The 24,000-nt window shown below is 39.5% G+C and overlaps 1 protein-coding gene across 1 annotated transcript in view; it reads right to left on the bottom strand.

The window, feature by feature from the left end:
- Nucleotides 1-67: 67 nt before the first annotated feature.
- LOC133777329 (zinc finger protein 260-like) overlaps nt 68-24,000 on the bottom strand; it is a 67,314-nt gene continuing 43,381 nt past the window's right edge. Inside the window, exons 5-7 of the mRNA XM_062216859.1 lie at nt 10,232-10,358; nt 9,894-9,986; nt 68-7,820 (exon numbers count right to left, since the gene is read on the bottom strand). Of these exons, the coding sequence (XP_062072843.1) occupies nt 5,680-7,820; nt 9,894-9,986; nt 10,232-10,355 (2,358 nt within the window). The 5' untranslated portion in view covers nt 10,356-10,358 and the 3' untranslated portion in view covers nt 68-5,679. The remainder of the gene's footprint in view (nt 7,821-9,893; nt 9,987-10,231; nt 10,359-24,000) is intronic.

Here is a 24,000-nt window from a genome sequence, read left to right as displayed (position 1 = left end):
TCAAATATTAGTGCAAAAATATGGATTTAAATGATCACAAAAAGTGATCAATTTTTGTGTAATAAAGTCCAATTTTTGTCAAGGCTTTTTGACAGTCTCACAGAAAACTTATGTTTGTGAATGGGAAGAATAATATCAAAATGTCCATACTACCAAAAGCAATTTACAGATTCAATGCAATCCCAATCAACATACCAACGATATTCTTCTCAGAGCTAGAAAAAATGATGCTAAAATTCATATAGAAACATGAGAGATGCTTAACATCTAAAGCAATATTATAAAACAAAAAAAGCTGGAGACATCATACCATATTTTAAGACATATTACAGGGGTCAGCACTATGACAAAGCAGGTAAAGTCACCGTCTGCAGTGCCACCATCTCATACGGATGCCAGTATGTTTTCCAGCTGCTCCACTTCTTACACCCCTTCTGTTATAGCCTGAGAAAAAAGTAGAAAATGGCCAAAGTCTTTGGGCCCCTGAACCTGCATAGAGACCTGGAAGAAGCTCCTAACACTTGGATTCAGATCAACACAGCTCCGGCCATTGTGGCCATTTGGGGAGTAAACCAGTGGGTGGAAGACCTCTCTCTCTCTGCCTCTACTTCTCTGTAACTCTGCCTTTCAAATAAATAAATAAACTGTAAAAAACAAAAAGAAGAAGTGTTAGCACTGACATAATAACAGACACATAGTTCAATGGAAAAGAATAGGTAGCACAGAAATAACCCAAATTTCTACTGGCAACTCATATTTAACAAAGGAACTAAAATGAACTGGAGAAAGAAGAATCTCTTTCACAAGTGGTGCAGAGGAACCTGATTATCCATATGTAGAAGCCTGAAAATAGACTCCAACTATGTGACTCCACACTATGTGAAAGTGAACACACAGTGAACTAAAAATCTAATCATAAGACCAAAACCTAAGTAAACATAGGGAAACTCTAAATATTGTCAACAGACAATAGTTTTGGGTAAGATTCCAATAGCAATAGTAACAAAAATAAAAACAGACACTTGAGTATATCAAACTAAGATACTTCTTCAAAACAAAGTAAACATCAGAGTGTAGATACAGTGAACAGAATGGCAGGAAAAATTTAAACTCTGAATGTTTACAGATTTCCAGAACTTATATATATATTGGAAAAACTCCAAAAACTACAGTGAAGAAACAGGCAAGGATCTGAATAGACATTTCTCAGAAGAAACGTAAATGGTCAAAACATGTGACTATGCCCAATGTCACTGGCCATTATGTAAATATAAATCAGAACACAATATCAGTCTCCAACATCTGTGGGAGAATACAACGCTCAGGTTTTTGTGTGTGCAGCAAGTGGGTTTAGAGGACCCTGTTCACCTCTGGAGAGCAGAGTCTACAGGGAGATAGAGAAACCTTACTGCTTTCCTAACGGGCTTATTAAGTTCTCAACCAGTGCCTGTTAGTCTTGCCACAAACTTTCTAGTCTCACTACTTTCCTTCTTCTTCCTCTTCTCTGTGACTTGTAAAATAGTATACATTTTATATACTATGGATACTTTTGATTTATTTTATTCCTTCGGTCTCTTATGAAGTTTCCCCACAAAATCACAGCCCTCAAAATATTCATTCATTTATGCAGTCTGCAGATTTCATGAGCTACTAAATTCCAAGTAGTATGTTAAAGGCAAGATCTAGGCCTAACAGAAAAGTGGTCTGAATTCTGTGCCTCAAAGAGGATTTGGGACATAGTAGAACTTCAGGGAAGTGCTATGAGAATGACATGCACTCAGTAAATGAGGAATCTAAAGCATACACTGCATTTAAGCAACACAGCAGCTGCTACTGACCACGGGAAGAGCAATTGAGAGGAATAATGGGAACAAAAATAAGACATCAATAAGTTGAATAATAACAGAGAGAAAACAAAATGAGATAGATGCCAACATTACTGACCTATTTTTGAGGAATTAAATTGATAGAGAGGCTGACATTGTGGCTAAGTGGGGTAAGCTGCAATCTGTGAGGCCAGCATATCATGTGAGTTTCACTTTGAGTTCAGGATTCTCCACTTCCAATTTAGCTCACTGCTAAAGCACCTGGGAAACCAGCAGAAGATGGACGAAGGACTTGGGTCCCTGCCACTCACGTGGGAGACTTGGATGAAGCTCTTGACTTCAGCATGCCCCAGGCTCAACTACTGAAACTCTCTGGGGTGTGAGCCAGCAGATGAAAGCTATCTCTGTCTATCCCTCTCTCTCTCTAAATCCACCTTTCAAATAAACAAATATTTAATAAACAAAATAACTGATTTCAAAATACACAAAAACATGAACAATATTATATCACCTTTATGCCAAAATGATAAAAAATAACAGATGCTAGAGAGCATATGGGAAAAGAAAACCTTCATATATGGTGGGTGAAAATACAAATTAGTACAGTTGTTATGGAGAACAGTATGGTCACTCCTTAAAAAAGATAAAAATTTGGGCCAGCACTGTGGTGCAGTGGGTTAAAACCCTGGCCTGAAGGGCCAGCATCCCATTTGGGTGCCAGTTCTAGTTCCAGCTGCTCTTCTTCCAATCCAGCTCTCTGCTATGTCCTGGGATAGCAGAAGAAGATGGCCCAAGTCCTTGGGCCCATCCACCCATGTGGGAGACCCAGAGGAAGCTCCTGTTTCCAGGCTTCAGAATGGCACAGCTCCAGCCTTTGTAGTCATCTGTAGAGTGAACCAGCTAATGGAGGACCTCTCTGTGTCTCTACCTCTGTCTGTAACTCTTTCAAATAAATAACAAAAATTTAAAATAAAGATAAAAATTGACGTACTGTTTGACAGTTATCTTGCTCTTGGCTATATATAAGAAGGAAATTTTATTAGAAGGAAATGAGAAGAGTATATCAAAGATACAGCAATTTTCCCATAACACAGTTCACTGCAGCCATGATTTGAAACCAATCTAGCTGTCCATCAATGAAAAAAATGGACAGGGGAATATCATTTAGATACAAAAAAGAACAAAATATTATTAAATTAATTGAAATAAGCCAGAAACAGGAACACAAATGTCACATAGTCCTTGTCACATGTGGAAGTGAAAGAAAATAATGGATCTGAACACAGAACTGTGATTATTAGAGGCTGAGAAGGGAAGCAGCTAGAGATAGAATGGGATTGGATAATAGGTAACAAAATACAAAGAGGCAGAAGGAACTTCTGGTGTTCCATAATATAATGAGATGACTACATTCAACCATATTAGGTTCTGTGTAAAGAACTGGAAGAGAGGAGCTGGTAGTCTCAAATCATGGAGAAGAATTAAACTGTAGTTGCTTGGGGGCCAGCATTGTGGCACAGTGGGCTAACACCCTGGCCTGAAGCACCAGCATCCCATGTGGGCACCAGTTCTAGTCCTGGCTGCTCCTCTTCCAATCCAACTCTCTGCTATGGCCTGGGAAAGCAGTAGAAGATGGCCCAAGTCCTTGGGTCCCTGAACCCAAGTGGGAGATCTGGAAGAAGCTCCTGGTTCCTGGCATCAGATTGGCACAGCTCCGGCCATTGCAGCCATCTGGGGAGTGAACCAGCAGAGGAAGACCTCTCCCTCTCTCTGCTGCTACTTCTCTCTGTAACTCTGTCTTTCAAATAAATAAATCTTTAAACAAATTGATAAAACTGTAGTTGCTTAGCTTGATCAGTTTCTACTGTGTAAATGTGTACAAATACTGCACTACACCCTGTAAAAATGTCTGACTAGTACACACTGATCACAAATTATTTAAATAAAATTTTAAAAATCAGAAGCATTTCTTTATATTAACAATGAACTCTTTGAAAAAGAAATTAGAAAAACATTTCCATGCATAGCGGTGTAAAAACCAGGAACCAATGTCTTCAGCATTATCCGTGATGAATCAGATTCACAGCCCTCAGCACTCAGATTTTGCCATAGACCTTACCATGGCAATTGTGGGCATATGATAGTAAATCAATGGACAGGAATACTTTGTCTCTAAATCTGTTAAATAAATAAACAAGGAATTCATCAAAGAAAAAGAGATACCAATTTGGATGACAGGTCACAAAAACACATGCACTTGAGCTATCCTCCACTCTGTGATGCCAACAATTCTTTCAGACATGTTACATTTTCAGAGACTTTTCTGTAATCTTGCTAAGCTTCCTGAAATCTGCCTTACAGCAAAGGGTTTCCCAATTCATTACACTCATGATTTTTCTTTTGTGTGAATTATTAGTTTACCATCTAGAGATAATTTATGGTACAAAACTTTTCTATGCATGCATGTTTTCTCATTTGTGAGTCTGTTCATGGGAATTGAAGACTGATTTATAGCAGAAATATTTTTCCAAAGTCATTGCATGGAATTTTGTTCCTTATGAATCCTCTGAAGTCTGTTGATGTCTAATTTCTGGCTAACAGTTTTATCAAATTCACAGCATGCAAAGAATATTACCTTTTGGGAATTCTATATCTATACAAGCCTGAAATAAAGAAAATGTTTTTACACAATCATTATACTCCTAAGAAACCACCTGTGTCAATTCTCTGATGTACCATTGACTTCTGACAATCTTTTCACACTAATAATATTTATAAGCTTTCTCCATTACATGAGTCTGTTAGATAGGATGTGATTTCCAGCAAAAGGTTTTATCACAATACGTACATGAATTTTGGGGAAAAGCTCTTCCACCTTCATTATATTGTTAAGGTCTCTCCCTTGTTCAAACTCCATGATGGATTATGAGGCATTACTTATGTGAAATGGCTTTCTCACATGTATTTCATTCATTAGATATATATGTTGTGCATTCTGATATAAGGAGCTTTCCAACACTCATTACACCCATAATGTTTCTCTCCCATGTGAATTCCCTGTTGTCTTATGAGGTATGGCTTCTAATTAAAGGGATTTTTCTTTCAAAGGGGTTTTTCCCTATATGAATTTGATGATGTACAGTGAGGGCTGAATTATGGTAAAAGGCTCTGAGTCATTACATTCATAAAATTTCTCCCCATGAGAATTCTTTTATGTTTGATGAGGTCTGATTTGCACCACAAAGGCTTATTCACATTTATTACATTCATGCATTTCTCCCCTTGGTGAATTCTCTAATATTTCATGAGATATAACTTGTACAAAAAGGTCATATAGAAAATTCCCTGTGTGAATTCTCGGATATCTTATGAGTTATGAATTACAGCAAAAAGGCTTTCCACCATCCTGACATCCATAAAACCTACGTAAATTGAGCAACACAGATATAGGAAAACTAAACACACCCACAACCAGATGGAAATGATATCAGTAATAAAGACCCTTGCCACAAAGAAAATCCCAGGATTGGATGGCTTCACTGTTGAATTCTGACAGACATTTAAAGAAGAACTAACTTCAATTCTTCTGAAGTTATTCAAAACAATTGAGAGAGAGGTGATTCTCCCAAATTCTTTCTATGAAGCCAGCATTACCTTCATTCCTAAACCTGAAAAAACTACAACAGAGAAAGTAATTATAGACCAATTTCCCTGATGAACATACATGCAAAGATCCGCAACAAAATTCTGGCCAATTTAATCTAACAATGCATCAGAAAGATCATCCACCCAGACCAAGTGGGATTTATCCTCGGTATGCAAGGATGGGACCAAAGGCTTTTCCACAGTCATTTCATTTATAAGCTTTCTCCATGGTGTGAATTCTCTGATGCGTTCTGAGGTTTGACTTCTGGCCAAAGATTTTCCCACAGTCATTGCATTCATAAGGCTTCTCCCCTGTGTGAATTCTCTGATGACTTACGAGGTATGACTTCTGGCCAAAGGTTTTTCCACAGTCATTGCATTCATAAGGTTTCTCCCCTGTGTGAATTCTCTGATGCTTTGTGAGGCTTGACTTCTGGCCAAAGGCTTTTCCACAGTCATTGCATTCATAAGGTTTCTCCCCTGTGTGAATTCTCTGATGACTTACGAGGTATGACTTCTGGCCAAAGGTTTTTCCACAGTCATTGCATTCATAAGGCTTCTCCCCTGTGTGACTTCTCTGATGCTTTCTGAGGTTTGACTTGTGGCCAAAGGCTTTTCCACAGTCATTGCATTCATAAGGCTTATCCCCTGTGTGACTTCTCTGATGATTTATGAGGTTTGGCTTCTGGCCAAAGGCTTTTCCACAGTCATTGCATTCATAAGGCTTATCCCCTCTGTGACTTCTCTGATGATTTATGAAGTGTGACTTCTGGCCAAAGGTTTTCCCACAGTCACTGCACTCATAAGGCGTATCCCCTGTGTGAATTCTCTGATGCTTTCTGAGGCTTGACTTCCGGCCAAAGGCTTTTCCACAGTCATTGCATTCATAAGGTTTCTCCCCTGTGTGAATTCTCTGATGATTTACGAGGTATTTCTTCTGGCCAAAGGTTTTTCCACAGTCATTGCATTCATAAGGCTTCTCCCCTGTGTGACTTCTCTGATGCTTTCTGAGGTGTGACTTCTGGCCAAAGGCTTTTCCACAGTCATTGCATTCATAAGGCTTCTCCCCTGTGTGACTTCTCTGATGATTTATGAGGTTTGACTTCCAGCCAAAGGTTTTTCCACAGTCATTGCATTCATAAGGCTTATCCCCTGTATGAATTCTCTGATGATTTATGAGGTGTGGCTTCCGGCCAAAGGCTTTTCCACAGTCATTGCATTCATAAGGCTTATCCTCTGTGTGAATTCTCTGATGCTTTCTGAGGCTTGACTTCTGGCCAAAGGTTTTTCCACAGTCACTGCATTCATAAGGTTTCTCCCCTGTGTGAATTCTCTGATGCATTCTGAGGCTTGACTTCCGGCCAAAGGCTTTTCCGCAGTCACTGCATTTATAAGGCTTATCCCCTGTGTGAATTCTCTGATGATTTATGAGGTTTGACTTGTGGCCAAAGGCTTTTCCACAGTCATTGCATTCATAAGGTTTCTTCCCTGTGTGAATTCTCTGATGATTTATGAGGTATTTCTTCTGGTCAAAGAACTTCCCACAGTCATTACATTTATAAGATTTCAACCCTGTGTGAATTCTCTGATGTCTAATGACACCTGACTTCTGGTGAGTGGTTTCTCTACAATCATTACACACATGAGGGTTTTCCACTATATGAGTGCTGTGATGGAGGGGATGGCAGAATTTATTAGTGAATGACTTCCCACAAGTTTTACATGCATAGGATTTCTTCTCTATATTTGGTCTATGATTCATTCTAACATGTGATTGGTAAATGACAGGTTCCACAGGCCCAATATACTTATAAACGTTCTCTCTTTTGGGACTTTGTTGATGTATACTGAGGTTAGACTTTTTATGGAAATCTTGTAGTATTTGGGTTGTCTTGCCAATAGTGGCAGTTGGCTTATTACAGGTTTCTACCATAAAAAGCTTCTCAGATTCATAGAATATATTCTTCCTTTTGAAGACTTTCCCTTGTCCAATTTGTTCAAGTGCCTGCTCCATGGTCTGAATTTTGTGCTGTTCATTAAGAGGCTCACAGAACTGGAGAGTGTTCCCAGGTACCGTAGTAGCATCAAACTTCTCTCCAGCTTGTAGCTGATCAGGCCCACAATGGGGATACACATTCTGACATATACTACATTCTTCAGGTTTTATTCCTGAATAGTTTCTCTTTTTGATACTCAGTTTTGGAATATGGCTTATACTTAAATTAAGTGTTTTTCTGAATTCAACTCCCTTGGAAGTTAATGTCTTATTATTTTTCATAACATCCTGATTCAGATTTTCCTCCAGACTTTTCTGGTTGGTCTTAATCAGTTCATCCAGTTTCATGGCAACTGAAGTGAGAAAAAAAAAATGTCACTGAATCAAATATAATTGTTTCTCCTAGCATACTCATGTAAAAGGAATGAAGTTACTTGTATTTAAGAGGGATAAGATGTTAGGAAAAGTTCTGCATTGGTGCCTCCTCACACAGGGCACCAAAATGTTAGGAAAAGAGTTGTAGAATAGAGGAGACACTGTATCAATTTACAGCCAGACAGAATTTATTCAGAGAAAATTAATCCACAGAGGTGGGTGACTAACTGGCTGTGTGTACAGGATGGAGCAGGTGGCAGAAGGCCCCAACTCCCAGGGGCTAGACCTTTTTAAGGAGGGCTAAGGCTGGGCATGGGGGTAGAGGGCAGCAGTGGAGGGGAATTCCAGGAACTGGGTGGGGGGGCCTTGGGAACCTGGAAAATAATGCAGGGTGGGGTATGAAGACAATAGGCTGTGAGACCCAATTGAGTTTCAAGGGCAAGGAATACATTCCAAAGTTTATATCCTTTGGGCAATGAAGGAGAATGGCTCAGGCTCGTATGCTCGTTCCATCATAAAATTTTAACAAAATGATTAGAAAATACATATTTATGAATATACAGGTTTTCTCCATAATACATTAATATATTAAATTGTATCCATAGATTTTCCAATGTTCATCCATGATCCTGTTTACTACCAGAATTTTTTCAAGTATGATTGAATGGTTTTTGTGGTAAGATGTCTTAAGTCACTGCTTGAGATGCCTGTATCTCAAAACAGTGCCAGTTTAAGCCGAGGCTACTCTGCTTCCAATACAGTTCTGGGATAATAGATACTGGAAAGCAGCAGATAATGGTTTATGTGCTTGGGACCCTGTGATAGAGATGAGTAGGTGAAATTCCAGGCTTCTGGCTTCAGATTAGTCATAACTGTTGCTAGTATTTGGGGAGAGAGTTAGTAGAAAATATATTTCTCACTGTTTCTCTCTCACTTTCTACTTTCACAAAAATGAGTAAGACTTCACAGAATGGACTAATATTTAATAAATATATTCATCTGTAATCTAGAAACCAATTTTTCCCTGTCCATTTTTAAATGTATTTTTATTTATTTATTTATTTGTCAGAGTTAGACAGAGACAGAGACAAAGATCTTCCTTCCATTGGCTCACCCCTCAAATGGCAAATACGGTTGGAACTATGCCAATCCAAAGTCAGGAGCCAGTTGCTTCCTCCTTATCTCCTTTGTACGTGCAGGGGCCCAAGCATTTGGGCCATCCTCCACTGCCCTCCTGGGCCACAGCACACAGCTGGACTGGAAGAGGTGCAACTGGGACTAGAACCCAAGGCCCATATGGGATGCCAGCACTGCAGGGGGAGGATTATCCAAGTGAGCCACAGCGCGAGCCCCTTTTTAAATTTTAGAAAAATTGTGGGTTTTGTACTTCTGTGATATTTCAACCATAAATATGGGGACGTTTTACTAGATCATTTCCTTGAAGGTAAAGAGTGAAATGTGTCTATACTCTAAGAAGGATCACATTCATGGGACAAGATTTGAATATGTGGTTGTCTCATGTTCTGTCTTCCCAGGGAAACAGCATTTGTGAAATTTTTCTAATGAAATTCTCTGTTTTATCTGCACTCTTACAGTTTCCCCATATTTCTAAGGAAACCTGACATCCTCAGCTTCTTTGAACTGCAACAGTTACAGAAAGTCCCAATATACCACCTTGGCTATACATTCCCACCAGTTTAAATAATTTGTTTCTGCAATCCAGAGTCTGCTCAATTATTGAAAATTGATTTCTAACTCATTGTGCAGACGTCAGCCCTGGTTACCTCCTCTTGTTTCTTTCTATAAACACTCCTCTGTGATAATTTGAGTTTCTGGAGGTTTTTCATCAGTTGTTGATTTTCACATAAAACTTCATTTCCTTTGCCTTTACCAGAGATACTGATCTCCATAGATACTGTAGAATGTGTCTGAATCACAAGACCAGCTGTCTTCAGAAGTAAGACTTGGGAAAAAATCATGGAAAGAACACCAGTCAATATCTGCTGCACTGCTTCTACTTTGGCCTCCCTGCCCATTATGTGCAGACTGACCTGGAAGGCTCTGATGTAGGCATTCTTCCCCCATCCAGGGCTCTGCTCCTTGCTCCAACTTGAAGATCAAGTCAGGTTTGGTCATGCAGTACCCTATTAATGGAAACAATGTAGACTTTGTGAAATCACTATCTTGGGTTAATTAAAGAAGTACAGCTTGGTCCAGAAGCTATGCAACAAATGTTCCAATTTGAAATCCTTCCCAGGTGGTAGATATTCAGATTCTTCATGGACTCAAATTCTATACCTGTCCCTCATTAAACTTTATGAATAGTGCTCACTTATTTGTCAAATAGCGAGAAAATGTTACCACTGGGCATGTGAAGTGTGACACTTACCCAGGGAGAACAGGCTGCTGTAGGTCTCTAGCATCACATCCCTGTACAGGATTTTCTGAGCTTGGTTCATGTTCTGCCATTCCTCCCAAGTAAAGAACACAGCCAGGTCTTCAAATGCTATCATCACCTGTGATAAAACACTCCTGGTCAACATGTCAACTCTGTCACATAACAAACAATTGCAGTTGTATATCTTCTACATGGGTATGGAGGAAGAAGAAGCAAGAATGCCATTTCATTTTAGATTGGTTGAGCATTTGGACAGCCTCACAGAAGCATTCAGCAGGGGATCAAACCTATGGTATAAAGGCTGTGAAAAATGCCCAAGCTGGAGGGAAACAGGAATTTCTGTTCACAAAGGCCAGACTATGTCAAGGGTATTTGCACAGTAGGCTGAAAGGGGGACAAAAGTCACTCTGGAATGAGCAATGTTCAGAAGAATGTAGAAGTATTCAGGGAAAAAGACAAGAAACCATCAGGGAAGTTATGAAGGGATTGAACAGTGAAGAATTTCCAGGAAAACACTATACACAGTCAATGCAATTATGGCAGAGAAAAAAATATTTTAAAAGAGACAGTAGGACTTTAACTTAGTGTTTATGATGCCAGCTCAGATATTCTCTCTACATCAAATTTCCAAAGTTGGATTTCAGTGCCATCTCTGGTTTCCAGCTCCCGGCTAATGCAGAACAGGGGAAGCAATGGTGATGCCAACCAAGAAGGAGGCCTAGATTCCATTCCTGACTCTTGGCTTCAGTTGTGCCCCATCCCTGCTTGATATGATTATTTAGGCAGTGAAGAAGTACATGGGAGCTCTCTAGCTTTCTCTCACACCATCAACTTCTTTCTCTACCAAGCTCATAAATATTTGAAAATAAGGGAGGAGATTCAAGAAAGAATAGAAAGCAGCTTTGGCTTTTTCTATAATTATTCTACTCATAAACATTTAAAGAACTGAAATAACATTATAACAAATTAAAGTAAAAGCAGTGGAGTTATTTACCCAAGAACAGAACCTGAGAAATTCTGCAGTATAATCTGCATTTGTGACTGAGGGGAATACAGAGAGATTTGTTTGAGAACCTGCAGTAGGCACCAGCATTGTGGTGCAGCAGGTAAGTCTCCACCTGCAATTCAGGCATCCCATGTGAACAAACAATTTGAGTCCTTGGTGCTCCACTTCCAATTGAGTTCCCTGCTAAAGTGCCTGAAAGAGCAGTGAAAGATGGCCTGAGTATTTGGGCCACTTCCATGGTTATGGGAGACCCAGATAGAGTTCCAGACTCCTGGCTTTGGCCTGGCCAACCATTGTGTCCATTTGTTGAATGAACCAGTAGATGGAAGATATCTCTTTCTCACTACCCATATCTCCCTATCTCTATTACTCTGCCTTTCAAATAAGTTAATAAATCAATCTTGGGGCTGGCACTGTGGCACAGTAGGTTAATGCCCTGGCTTAAAAAACCGGCATCCCATATGAGCACCGTTTTGAGACCCAGCTGCTCTACTTCTGATCCAGCTCTCTGCTATGACCTGGGAAAGCAGTAGAAGAAGGCCCAAATCCTTGGGCCCTTGAACCCATGTGGGAGACCCAGAAGAAGCTCCTGGCTCCTGGCTTTAGATCAGTGCAGCCCAGCCATTGCAACCAATTGGAGAGTGAACTGTTGAAAGATCTCTCTTCTCCCTCTTTCTCTCTGCCTCTCCTCTCTCTGTGTAACTCTGATTTTCAAATAAATAAATCTTTTTAAAAAATCTTAAAACATAAAAGAACCTGCAGTAGATTATTTTCCCGACATCGTCCTAGCTCAGGATCAAGTTCATCTCCTCAAACTATTAAGGACTGCATTGCTCTAACAATTAAAAATAAATGCAACTGATTTGTGTTTTAGCCCTAGGTAACTCTTTCCCTTGCAGAATGCTAAGTGTTTACTTCCAGGGTGGCACTAAAACACTGCCCACTACATCATCTGTATAACACTAAAGACTCTATTGGACATCATGACCCCAAAATTTAGAATATTGTCCTTGAAGCTTCAGCTGAAATCATATAACAAATATAGGGGGGCGGAGCCAAGATGGCGGATAGTGAGGACGTGTGCCTTAGTTTGGGAAAATAAACTTTCATAAAAGTGGAATTACTGTAGCCTCAGGAAAAGACTCAAGAAAAAAAACTGCAGAGGAAACGCTTCCGGATCTTGTGGATGAGACACAGAGGACTTACAGGGAACCCACCGCGTGGAAAACCAACCGAGACGAGCCGAGCGGCGGGAGAGGAGCCAGAGCCACAGAATCTCGCCAGCGCGGGAACGGAGGTCGGTAAGACAAAGACCTGAGAAGTCCGAGACATTGGGGGGAGGGGGAACAGAGGCCTCTCCCTTCACTCACCAAGCAAAACAAAGAGCACCGCGATTTTACATATGTAAAGCTCAGCCAAACTCAGTATCTTTAGCGAAACTGGAGAACACATTGAGGGCTGCATAAACTCTGTGTATGGTCCCAGGGATAGATCAAACGAATACCCACAGAGGCTAGATTTCAACTACCCTCAACTCCACTCCCAACTGAGTCAAAAGAAAAAAAAAAAAAGAGAGAGAGAGAGAGAGAGAGAGCGTCCCAGCAAGGAGCAAGTAATCCGGGAGAGTCGCTCTTTACACAGCCTTAAACCTCAAGAAACAAGCATAGCTCTCTGGCCACACCCATCACAGCCCCTAAGGCTCCAACAAAACAGACAGCTCACTCAGAGGCACAGTATAACGAAAGAAAAAAAAAAAAACAAAAACAAAAACACCACAAATTATCTCTAACATGCCAAGCAAGAAACATAGAAGCGGAGGTACCAAAGATAAGGATGGCACTATGACGCCCCCAAGTGAACAAGACACGCCAACGCAAGATTATGAAGATGAAGAGATAGAGCAAATGCATGAAACAGATTGCAAAAATTTCATAAGAACATTAAGAAGTTCTCAAAAACAAATTCTTGAACTACAGAAATCCTTAATGGACAAGATAGAAAATCTCTCCTGTGAAAATGAAATATTAAGGAGGAATCAAAATGAAATGAAAAAATTAGTGGAACAGGAAACTGCAGTACTGGCAAAAAACCTCAATGAAATGAAGAACTCAATAGATCAAATGGCAAACACATTAGAGAGCCTTAAAAACAGAATGGGTGAAGCAGAAGAGAGAATATCGGAATTAGAAGACAGAGAACAGGAAAGGAAACAGTCAAATCAAAAAAAAGAAGAAGAAATCAGTAATCTAAAAAATACTGTCAGGAATCTACAGGATACTATTAAAAAACCCAACATTCGGGTTCTAGGAGTTCCTGAAGGCATGGAAAGGGAGAATGGATTAGAAGGCCTTTTTAGTGAGATACTAGCAGAAAATTTCCCAGGTTTGGAGAAGGACAGAGACATCCTAGTACAGGAAGCTCAGAGAACCCCTAATAAACATGATCAAAAGAGATCCTCACCAAGACACGTCGTAATCAAACTCACCACAGTGAAACACAAAGAAAAGATCCTAAAATGTGCAAGAGAGAAACGCCAGATTACTCTCAGAGGATCTCCAATTAGACTTACAGCTGACTTCTCATCAGAAACCCTACAAGCCAGGAGAGAATGGCGAGATATAGCCCAGGTACTAAGAGAGAAAAACTGCCAGCCCAGAATATTATATCCTGCAAAGCTCTCATTTGTGAATGAAGGTGAAATTAAGACCTTTCACAGCAAACAGAAATTGAAAGAATTTGTCGCCACTCGTCCAGCCCTGCAAAACATGCTTAAAGATGTGTTACATACAGAAACACAGAAACAGTGTCACCAATATGAAAGAAGGTAAAGGAAGGAAACCTCACAGCAAAAGATCACAGGAAGCTCAAACCAGATATTAGAAAACATCTTTAGCAAATGGCAGGGCAAAGTTACTCCTTCTCAATAGTCACATTGAATGTTAATGGCTTGAACTGTCCAGTTAAAAGACACCGATTGGCCGATTGGGTTAAGGAACAAAACCCATCCTTTTGCTGCTTACAAGAAACCCATCTATCCAACAATGATCCATACAAGCTGAGAGTGAAAGGCTGGAAAAAGATATACCACGCCAACAGAAATGAAAAGAGAGCGGGCGTAGCCATCTTAATATCGGACAACATAAACTTTACCACAAAAACTGTTAGGAGAGACAAAGAGGGGCACTATATAATGATTAAGGGATCCATTCAACAGGAAGATATAACGATTATCAACGTATATGCACCTAATTACAGGGCACCAGCTTATTTAAAAGACTTGTTAAGGGACTTAAAGGGAGACTTAGACCCCAATACAATAGTACTGGGGGACTTCAATACTCCACTCTCAGAGATAGACAGATCAACAGGACAGAAGATCAACAAGGAGACAGTAGATTTAAATGACACTATAGCCCAAATGGATCTAACAGACATCTACAGAACATTTCATCCTACATCTAAGGACTTTACATTCTTCTCAGCAGTACATGGAACCCTCTCTAGGATTGACCACATACTAGGCCATAAAGCAAGTCTCAGCAAATTCAAAAGAACTAGAATCATACCATGCAGCTTCTCAGACCACAAAGGAATGAAATTGGAAATTGGCAACTCAGGAATCCCTAGAGCACGTGCAAACACATGGAGATTGAACAACATGCTCCTGAATGAACAATGGGTCATAGAAGAAATTAAAAGAGAAATCAAAAATTTTCTGGAAGTAAATGAGGATAACAGCACAACATACCAAAACCTATGGGATACAACAAAAGCAGTGTTAAGAGGAAAGTTTATATCAATAGGTGCCTACATCAAGAAATTGGAAAGGCACCAAATAGATGAGCTTTCAAGTCATCTCAAGGATCTAGAAAATCTGCAGCAAACCAAACCCAAACCCAGTAGGAGAAGAGAAATAATTAAAATCCGAGAAGAAATCAACAAGATTGAATCCAAAAAAAACATTACAAAAAATCAGCCAAACGAGGAGCTGGTTTTTTGAAAAAATAAACAAAATTGACACCCCATTGGCCCAACTAACTAAAAAAAGAAGAGAAAAGACCCAAATCAATAGGATCAGAGATGAAATGGGAAACGTAACAACAGACGCCACAGAAATAAAAAGAATCATCAGAAATTACTAAAGGACTTGTATGCCAGCAAACAGGAAAATCTATCAGAAATGGACAGATTCTTGGACACATACAACCTCCCTAAATTGAGCCAGGAAGACATAGAAAACCTAAACAGACCCATAACTGACACAGAAATTGAAACAGTAATAAAGGCCCTCCCAACAAAGAAAAGCCCAGGGCCAGATGGATTCACTGCTGAGTTCTACCAGACATTTAGAGAAGAACTAACTCCAATTCTTCTCAAACTATTCAGAGCAATCGAAAAAGAGGGAATCCTCCCAAATTCCTTCTATGAAGCCACCATCACCTTAATTCCTAAGCCAGAAAGAGACGCAACATTGAAAGAGAATTACAGACCAATATCCCTGATGAACATAGATGCAAAAATTCTCAATAAAATTCTGGCCAATAGAATGCAACAACACATCAGAAAGATCATCCACCCAGACCAAGTGGGATTCATCCCCGGTATGCAGGGATGGTTCAACATTCGCAAAACAATCAACGTAATACACTACATTAACAGACTGCAGAAGAAAAACCATATGATTCTCTCAATAGACGCAGAGAAAGCATTTGATAAAATACAACACCCTTTCATGATGAAAACTCTAAGCAAACTGGGTATGGAAGGAACATTCCTTAATACAATCAAAGCAATATATGAAAAACCCACGGCCAACATCCTATTGAATGGGGAAAGGTTGGAAGCATTTCCACTGAAATCTGGTACCAGACAGGGATGCCCTCTCTCACCACTGCTATTCAATATAGTTCTGGAAGTTTTGGCCAGAGCTATTAGGCAAGAAAAAGAAATTAAAGGGATACAAATCGGGAAGGACGAACTCAAACTATCCCTCTTTGCAGATGATATGATTCTTTATTTAGGGGACCCAAAGAACTCTACTAAGAGACTGCTGGAACTCATCGAAGAGTTTGGCAAAGTAGCAGGATATAAAATCAATCCACAAAAATCAACAGCCTTTGTATACACAGGCAATGCCACGGCTGAGGAAGAACTCCTAAAATCAATCCCATTCACAATACCTACAAAAACAATCAAATACCTTGGAATAAACTTAACCAAAGACGTTAAAGATCTCTACGATGAAAACTACAAAACCTTACAGAAAGAAATAGAAGAGGATACCAAAAAATGGAGAAATCTTCCATGCTCATGGATTGGAAGAATCAATATCATCAAAATGTCTATCCTCCCAAAAGCAATTTATACATTCAATGCAATACCCATCAAGATCCCGAAGACCTTCTTCTCAGATCTAGAAAAAAAGATGCTGAAATTCATATGGAGACACAGAAGACCTCGAATAGCCAAAGCAATCCTGTACAACAAAAACAAAGCCGGAGGCATCACAATACCTGATTTTAGGACATACTACAGGGCAGTTGTTATCAAAACAGCATGGTACTGGTACAGAAACAGATGGATAGACCAATGGAACAGAATAGAAACACCAGAAATCAATCCAAACATCTATAGCCAACTTATATTTGACCAAAGATCCAAATCTAATCCCTGGAATAAGGACAGTCTATTCAATAAATGGTGCTGGGAAAATTGGATTTCCACGTGCAGAAGCTTGAAGCAAGACCCATACCTATCACCTTACACAAAAATTCACTCAACATGGATTAAAGACTTAAATCTACGACCCGAAACCATCAAATTATTAGAGAGCATTGGAGAAACCCTGCAAGATATAGGCACAGGCAAAGACTTCCTGGAAAATACTCCAAAAGCACAGGCAGTCAAAACCAAAATTAACATTTGGGATTGCATCAAATTGAGAAGCTTCTGTACTTCGAAAGAAACAATCAGGAAAGTGAAGAGGCAACCAACAGAATGGGAAAAAATATTCGCAAACTATACTACAGATAAAGGATTGATAACCAGAATCTACAAAGAAATCAAGAAAAACCACAACAACAAAACAAACAACCCACTTAAGAGATGGGCCAAGGACCTCAATAGACATTTTTCAAAAGAGGAAATCCAAATGGCCAACAGACACATGAAAAAATGTTCAAGATCACTAGCAATCAGAGAAATGCAAATCAAAACCACAATGAGGTTCCATCTCACCCCGGTGAGAATAGCTCACATTCAGAAATCTACCAACAACAGATGCTGGAGAGGATGTGGGGAAAAAGGGACACTAACCCACTGTTGGTGGGAATGCAAACTGGTTAAGCCACTATGGAAGTCTGTCTGGAGATTCCTCAGAAACCTGAACATAACCCTACCATACAACCCAGCCATCCCACTCCTTGGAATTTACCCAAAGGAATTTAATTTGGCAAATAAAAAAGCCATCTGCACATTAATGTTTATTGCAGCTCAATTCACAATAGCTAAGACCTGGAACCAACCCAAATGCCCATCAACAGTAGACTGGATAAAGAAATTATGGGACATGTACTCCATAGAATACTATACAGCAGTAAGAAACAATGAAACCCAGTCATTTGCAACAAGATGGAGCAATCTGGAAAACATCATGCTCAGTGAATTAAGCCAGTCCCAAAGAGAAAAATATCATTTGTTTTCCCTGATCGGTGACAACTGAGCGCCAAAGAGAAAACCTGTTAAGTGAAATGGACACTATAAGCAACAATGAACTGATCAGCTCCTGTCCTGACTTTAGATGTACAATGTAACACTCTATCCTTTTTAGTATCCGTTGTTGTTGTTGTTGTTCTAGTACTATTGGTTGAACTCAGTAATTAACACACAATTATTCTCAGGTGTTTAAATTTTAACTGAAAAGTGATCCCTGTTAAATCTAAGAGTGGAAAAAGAGAGGGAGGAGATGAACAATTAGGAACATGCTCAATCGGACTGGCCGCAAATGGTGGAGTTAGAAATGTGCAGGGGATTCCAACACAATTCCATCAAGATGGCATGTACCAATGTCATCGCACTAGTCCAAGTGATCAATTTCAGCTCACAATTGATAGCTCTGATAGGTCTAAGAGTCAAAGAGATCACACAAACAAGACAAGTATCTGCTAATACTAACTGATAGAATCAAAAAGGGAGAGAAAGATCCAACATGGGAAGTGGGATACACAGCAGACTCATAGGATGGCAGATGTCCTAAACAACACTCCGGCCTCAGAATCAGCCCTCAAGGCATTCAGATCTGGCTGAAGAGCCCATGAGAGTATAGCAGGCATGGAAAGCCAAGATATCATGGAAAAAAAAAAAAAAGACCTAAGTGAATGATCTCTGTGAGTGAGATCCCAGTGGAAAGAACGGGGCCATCAAAGAAGGAGGTACCCTTCTCCGAAGGGAGGAGAGAACCTCCACTTTGACTATGACCCTATCGGAATAAGATCAAAGTCAGCGAACTCTAAAGGCTTCCATAGCCCTGGCAACTCATGACTAGAGCCCAGGGAGATTACTGACGCCATGAACAGGAGTGTCAAATTGTTAAGTCAGCAACAGGAGTCACTGTGTACTTACACCCCATGTGGGATCTGTCCCTAATGTGTCGCCTAAAGCCAAGTGATGCTACGACTGGTTCTGAAACAGTATTTTTATACTTTGCGTTTCTGTGTGGGCGCAGACTGATGAGGTCTTTGCTAATTATATACTGAAGTGATCTTCTGTATATAAAGAGAATTGGAAATGAAAAAAAAAAAAACAACAACCTGGTGTTAAAATGGAAATGGCATAGAAAATTAATTATTTTGAAAAAAAAAATTATGTAGGACCTCTGTCTTTAATGTGCTGTACATTGCTATTTATTGCTATAATTAGTAATCCAATGGTAGTTTTTTCACTTGATGTTGCTATATGGGCAAAATGTTGAAATCTTTACCTAATATATACTAAACTGATCTTCTGTATACAAAGAGAATTGAAAATGAATCTTTACACGAATGGAAGGGGAAAGGGAGCGGGAGGGGGGAGGGTTGCGGGCGGGAGGGAAGTTATGGGAGGGGGGAAGCCATTGTAACCCATAAGCTATACTTTGGAAATTTATATTCATTAAATAAAAGTTTAATTAAAAAAAAAAGAAATCATATAACAAATATATATTTTGCTATGGCAACAGAAAGGTGAGCGACAAAACTGCCTTATCTTGGATAACTGCAATGCTTCATAGCCATGACACATTCACCATTCATCTTGTTTTTATGTATTCCCTGAGAATAAAATTCATCTTCCTTTATCCATTTCCATTAATAAATTATTATTAATCTAAAAAGAAAACTGACAGCAAGTTGGGGAATAAAAAAACCACTTACAGGGGCCAGTGTGATCGCCCAGTGGGTTAAAGCCCCAGCCCGCAGAGCCAGCATCCCATGTGAGTGCCAGTTTGAGTCCCAGCTTCTCTACCTCAGATACAGCTCCTGCTAATATGACTTGGAAAGTACTGGAGGATGACTCAAGTGCATGGACCCCTGCAACTATGTGGGAAACACAGAAGAATCTCCTGCCTCTTGGGTTTAGATTGTCTCAGCTCTGACCATTGTGGCCTTTTGGGGAATGAACCAGCAGATGAAAGATTCTCTCTGTCTCTCTCTTGCTCTCTTTCTCTATCACTCTCTGTGACTCTGTCTTTCAAATGTATAAAATAAATATGTTTTAAAAAGTACACAATTTGCAGGTGATGTATTAATTTTCTTTGCTTTTTGAAATATCAGGAGGTGCCCTGAACCATACCTGGAAGAAAACGTGAATGCAAGGATTTAAAAGAAAATTTCTCATCTTTCCTTCTACATTACACTGTAGAAAAAGGAATGGTAAAATGAATAAAGAATCTTGAATATATAAATAGAGAAAATGTCAACTTCACCATGGAGGAATAAACGTTTAAACATGGAAATATATAGGCAAGTGCCCCGACCTCTATTAAGTGGCAGAGATTAACCAGAAGTTATCATTGCTTTAATGAAAGCATTGCCAAAATTTTATTAAATGACAATGTAACAACAAAAAACAATAAAACTTAGTTATTGTTCAAATAAACTATGTTCAGTAAAATTTACACTAATGAAAGTTATTTTGGGGACTGGCACTGTGGCTTAAAAGGTAAAGCAGCTGCCTGTATCCCATATGGGTGCAAGTTCAAATCCCAGCTGTTCTACTTCAGTTCCAGTTCTCTGCTATGGCCTGTGTAAACAGTAAAAGTTGGCCCAAGTCCTTTGGCCTCTGCACCTGCTTGGGAGACCTGGAAGAAGCTCTTGGATCCTGGCTTTGGATTGGTGCAGCTCTGGCCATTGTGGCCAGTTGGAGAGTAAATCAGCAAATGGAAGACATCTCTCTCTCTGCAAACGGGATTGTCACAGAGTATCCAAACTTCCACATTTTTGCAAACTAGGTCTTGTATAAAGTTCTGTAACCTTGAAAGAGTAGTGCAAGGCAGGCTACACAATGCAGGAAAACAGAAATTTTACTAGAAGATGATATACCATGAAACCCCAAAATTGCAATTGCCACATAGTGTAAGTCAGCCTGCACACACCTCACGAGGATTTCTCAGGGAATGCAGGGACATTTCACTAGTAGCACTAATCTTACAGATAGGTAAATAGTGACAGAGGTGCAATAGACATTCACCCACACACATTTCATCCCAAATGGCCTGAACCCCCAGCTCCATCCCATTGCCGTCTTGGATGAGACAGACTTTCTACAGAATTTTTAGAACTGTACTCTGTACACCTGGAGACACATTGGTCTTCTTTCAGTGCACCAATTTCTGACCAAAAAAATCCTTAAAATCTCAACCTTATTCACCTTTTCTCCAGTCTTCTTTCAGTGCAGCATTTTCTGACAAAAAATTCCTTAAAATTTCAACTTTCTAAAATACGTTAATAAAAATTCACCCTTTCTCCAGCTCCAGAACTGAGGCTGTGCCACTGGTGTCTCTTCCTCGACCAGCCAAGATCTACAGGGTGCACCTGAATACCTGACTTAACATCTCAGATCTATGGCTGTCACCTATGCCACCAAGAGACAGACACCTGTCCTGCTCTCCAAGGTTCCTTTCACCCTCACACTAACACCCACAGACACAGAAACCAACCACACAGCTCTTGAGCATATGAGGAAAGCCCCAGGGGTCAGGAATTCTGTGAAGATGGTGGGAGTGGTTGGAATGGCACATGCTGAGAAGGAGGCCAGAGGAGATTTCCCATGGTCCTGACCTGCTGACATCATGGGCAGATGAGGCTAGATTCCCAGATACCAATGCATGCCTGCATTAGGAAGAAATGAAGATGATCCATATATCAGCTGGAAAATCAGCCTCCTGGGACACAGAGGGGATATATCAGAACTTTCCTGACCACATGAGATACCCACATAATTATCCAATTCCTCAGTAATTCTTGGTTTGACATATTTACATCTGAAAGAAACATAGTATAAGTGGAGAAATTCAAATATGGAAAGAATTCTTGGCAATTATCATTAAATTTATTGTTATTTTTAAATCTCATAATTAAAATATGGTTCTAAAAACCTCACATATTTTTTATGACTTATTTTATCTATTTGAAAGACAGAGATACAGAGAGAGGTAGAGCAAGAGAGAGAGGTCTTCCACCTGCTAATTCACCCCCCAAATGGCTGCAACAACCAGAGCTGAGCTATCCAAAGCCAGGAATGGAAACTTCTACTTGGTCTCCTGTGCAGCTGCAGGGGCCCATGGACATGAGCCATCTTCCACTGCTTTCCCAGGCCATACCAGAGAGCTGGTTCAGAAGTGGAGCAGCTGGGATTGGAATCAGGGCCGATATTGGATGCCAGCACTGCAGGCCAGGGCTTTTACCTGCTGCACCAAAGCACCAGCCCCCTAAATATATACTTCTTACAGATACTCAGGAAAAGACTCCAAGAATTTTTTTAACTTAAAATATTCGAAGAAACTAATGTTCCTCAACAACTCATTTTTAATCTTTTAAAATGATGCTTGATCTTACCTACTAAAACATTTTGTCACCCATCAATGCATCATATTTTGCAGTGAGGAAAATTATTTGAATCTATTCAGTGTATTAAAATGGCTGGAAATTGGGGTGAGTGCCTTCTAAAATGTTCATGAATAATTGAAATTGCACTACCTGGTAATTCTTTACCCAAAAGTTCCTGAAATTCATCTATGAATCACTCCATTTAGTTAAGTATTTAACAAAACTTTATTTTTTTGAGATCTGAACTTAATTTGTGGCTTCTCCCACAAATTAGGCCCAGAGACAGATAAAGGGATGCCATGGACTTCCTGCTTTTATTCCTTTTCCTGTATAAGTGAGAATGGACATGAAATTATGATTTGAGTGGTAGTGTCATTGGGCACTGACTTTTGGCCCACAGCTATTGGTCAATTTTTACTAGATATAATGTCTGAATTGTGCTGTTCAAATTCCTGTATCATCTCTGAGCTGGTAATTACCTTTCAGTGACTTTATTCTGCAACTTGAGTGAGGTCAGTCTTCCTTATTTTTTATTTTTAAATATTTACAGGATTTCTTTATTTATCTGAGAGTAAGAGTTATAGATAGGGAGAAGCAGTGACAGAGATGCCTTCCACCCACTGGTTCACTCCCAACTGGCCGCAATGGCCAGAGCTGGGCTTGACCTGCTATATCACAGCAGCAATCTCAGTAAAGCTTTTTAAAAATCTAAAGAAGGAAAATGTAAAATGTATAAATTATAGTTGTCTGCATGTATACATTTCTGAAAAGTACACAATTTGATCCTATTGAAAATCTAAAATTCATTTTTAAATTATATAATTGAAAAAGATAAAAAAGATGTTCTGTCATGTCTCTACAGCATAAGATATAAATCAACTTTCCCAGGTTCTATGTGCATTTATTAACAAAGTTTCATAGATGTAATCAGTAGAGTGGCTCCAATAAGTCTTAACCAGGGGTGCAACTAAATTTAACAAGAGTACTCAATAGGAATTTTAGAAGAATTCCAAAATATGTATCAGAAGAAAAATAAGTACTTTACTTGGTACTATACTATTGTCTAAATTTCCAGTTGTCAGATGTACTAAAAAAAAATCCCAGAAGTGGCAAAGTTAGTCCAACATGATGTGTAATAAAATAAAGTTTTTAAGTTACAACTTGGCTAGAGAAAATGAGAATTTGCAGATCCCAGATTAAAATAACCAAGAAGGCCCAATAAAAGAAAACTCAATGTCTTCCTATACTAACATTTACTACCTCAGATTTATTTAACAGAAAGGTGATTATTCAAGCTATACCCCATTAGGTAGCCCAATTATACCTGCTAAATCCAGTAAAAAAATAGCACCTCATGATAGATTACTAAAATCATATTGCTATATGCCATCCACCATGTCCACTGTACCTTATAGCTAATGTTAACAGATCTGATGCATCTCAATAGATAAATGCTGTGTCTTAACCAAGTATGGCAAATGTGTTTTGTTCAAAGTTTTTCCAAAAGCCCATCAGTCTCAGTTTGCCTTCACCTTGAAAAGACACTTCTGGGGGGGCGGAGCCAAGATGGCGGATAGTGAGGACGTGCGCCTTAGTTTGGGAAAATAAACTTTCATAAAAGTGGAATTACTGTAGCCTCAGGAAAAGACTCAAGAAAAAAACTGCAGAGGAAA

The sequence above is a fragment of the Lepus europaeus genome, chromosome 18 (assembly GCF_033115175.1).
Source record: "Lepus europaeus isolate LE1 chromosome 18, mLepTim1.pri, whole genome shotgun sequence".
Lineage (NCBI taxonomy): Eukaryota > Metazoa > Chordata > Mammalia > Lagomorpha > Leporidae > Lepus > Lepus europaeus.
The sequence above is the reverse complement of the archived record's forward strand: the minus strand, read 5'-3'. Positions and strand labels throughout refer to the sequence as shown.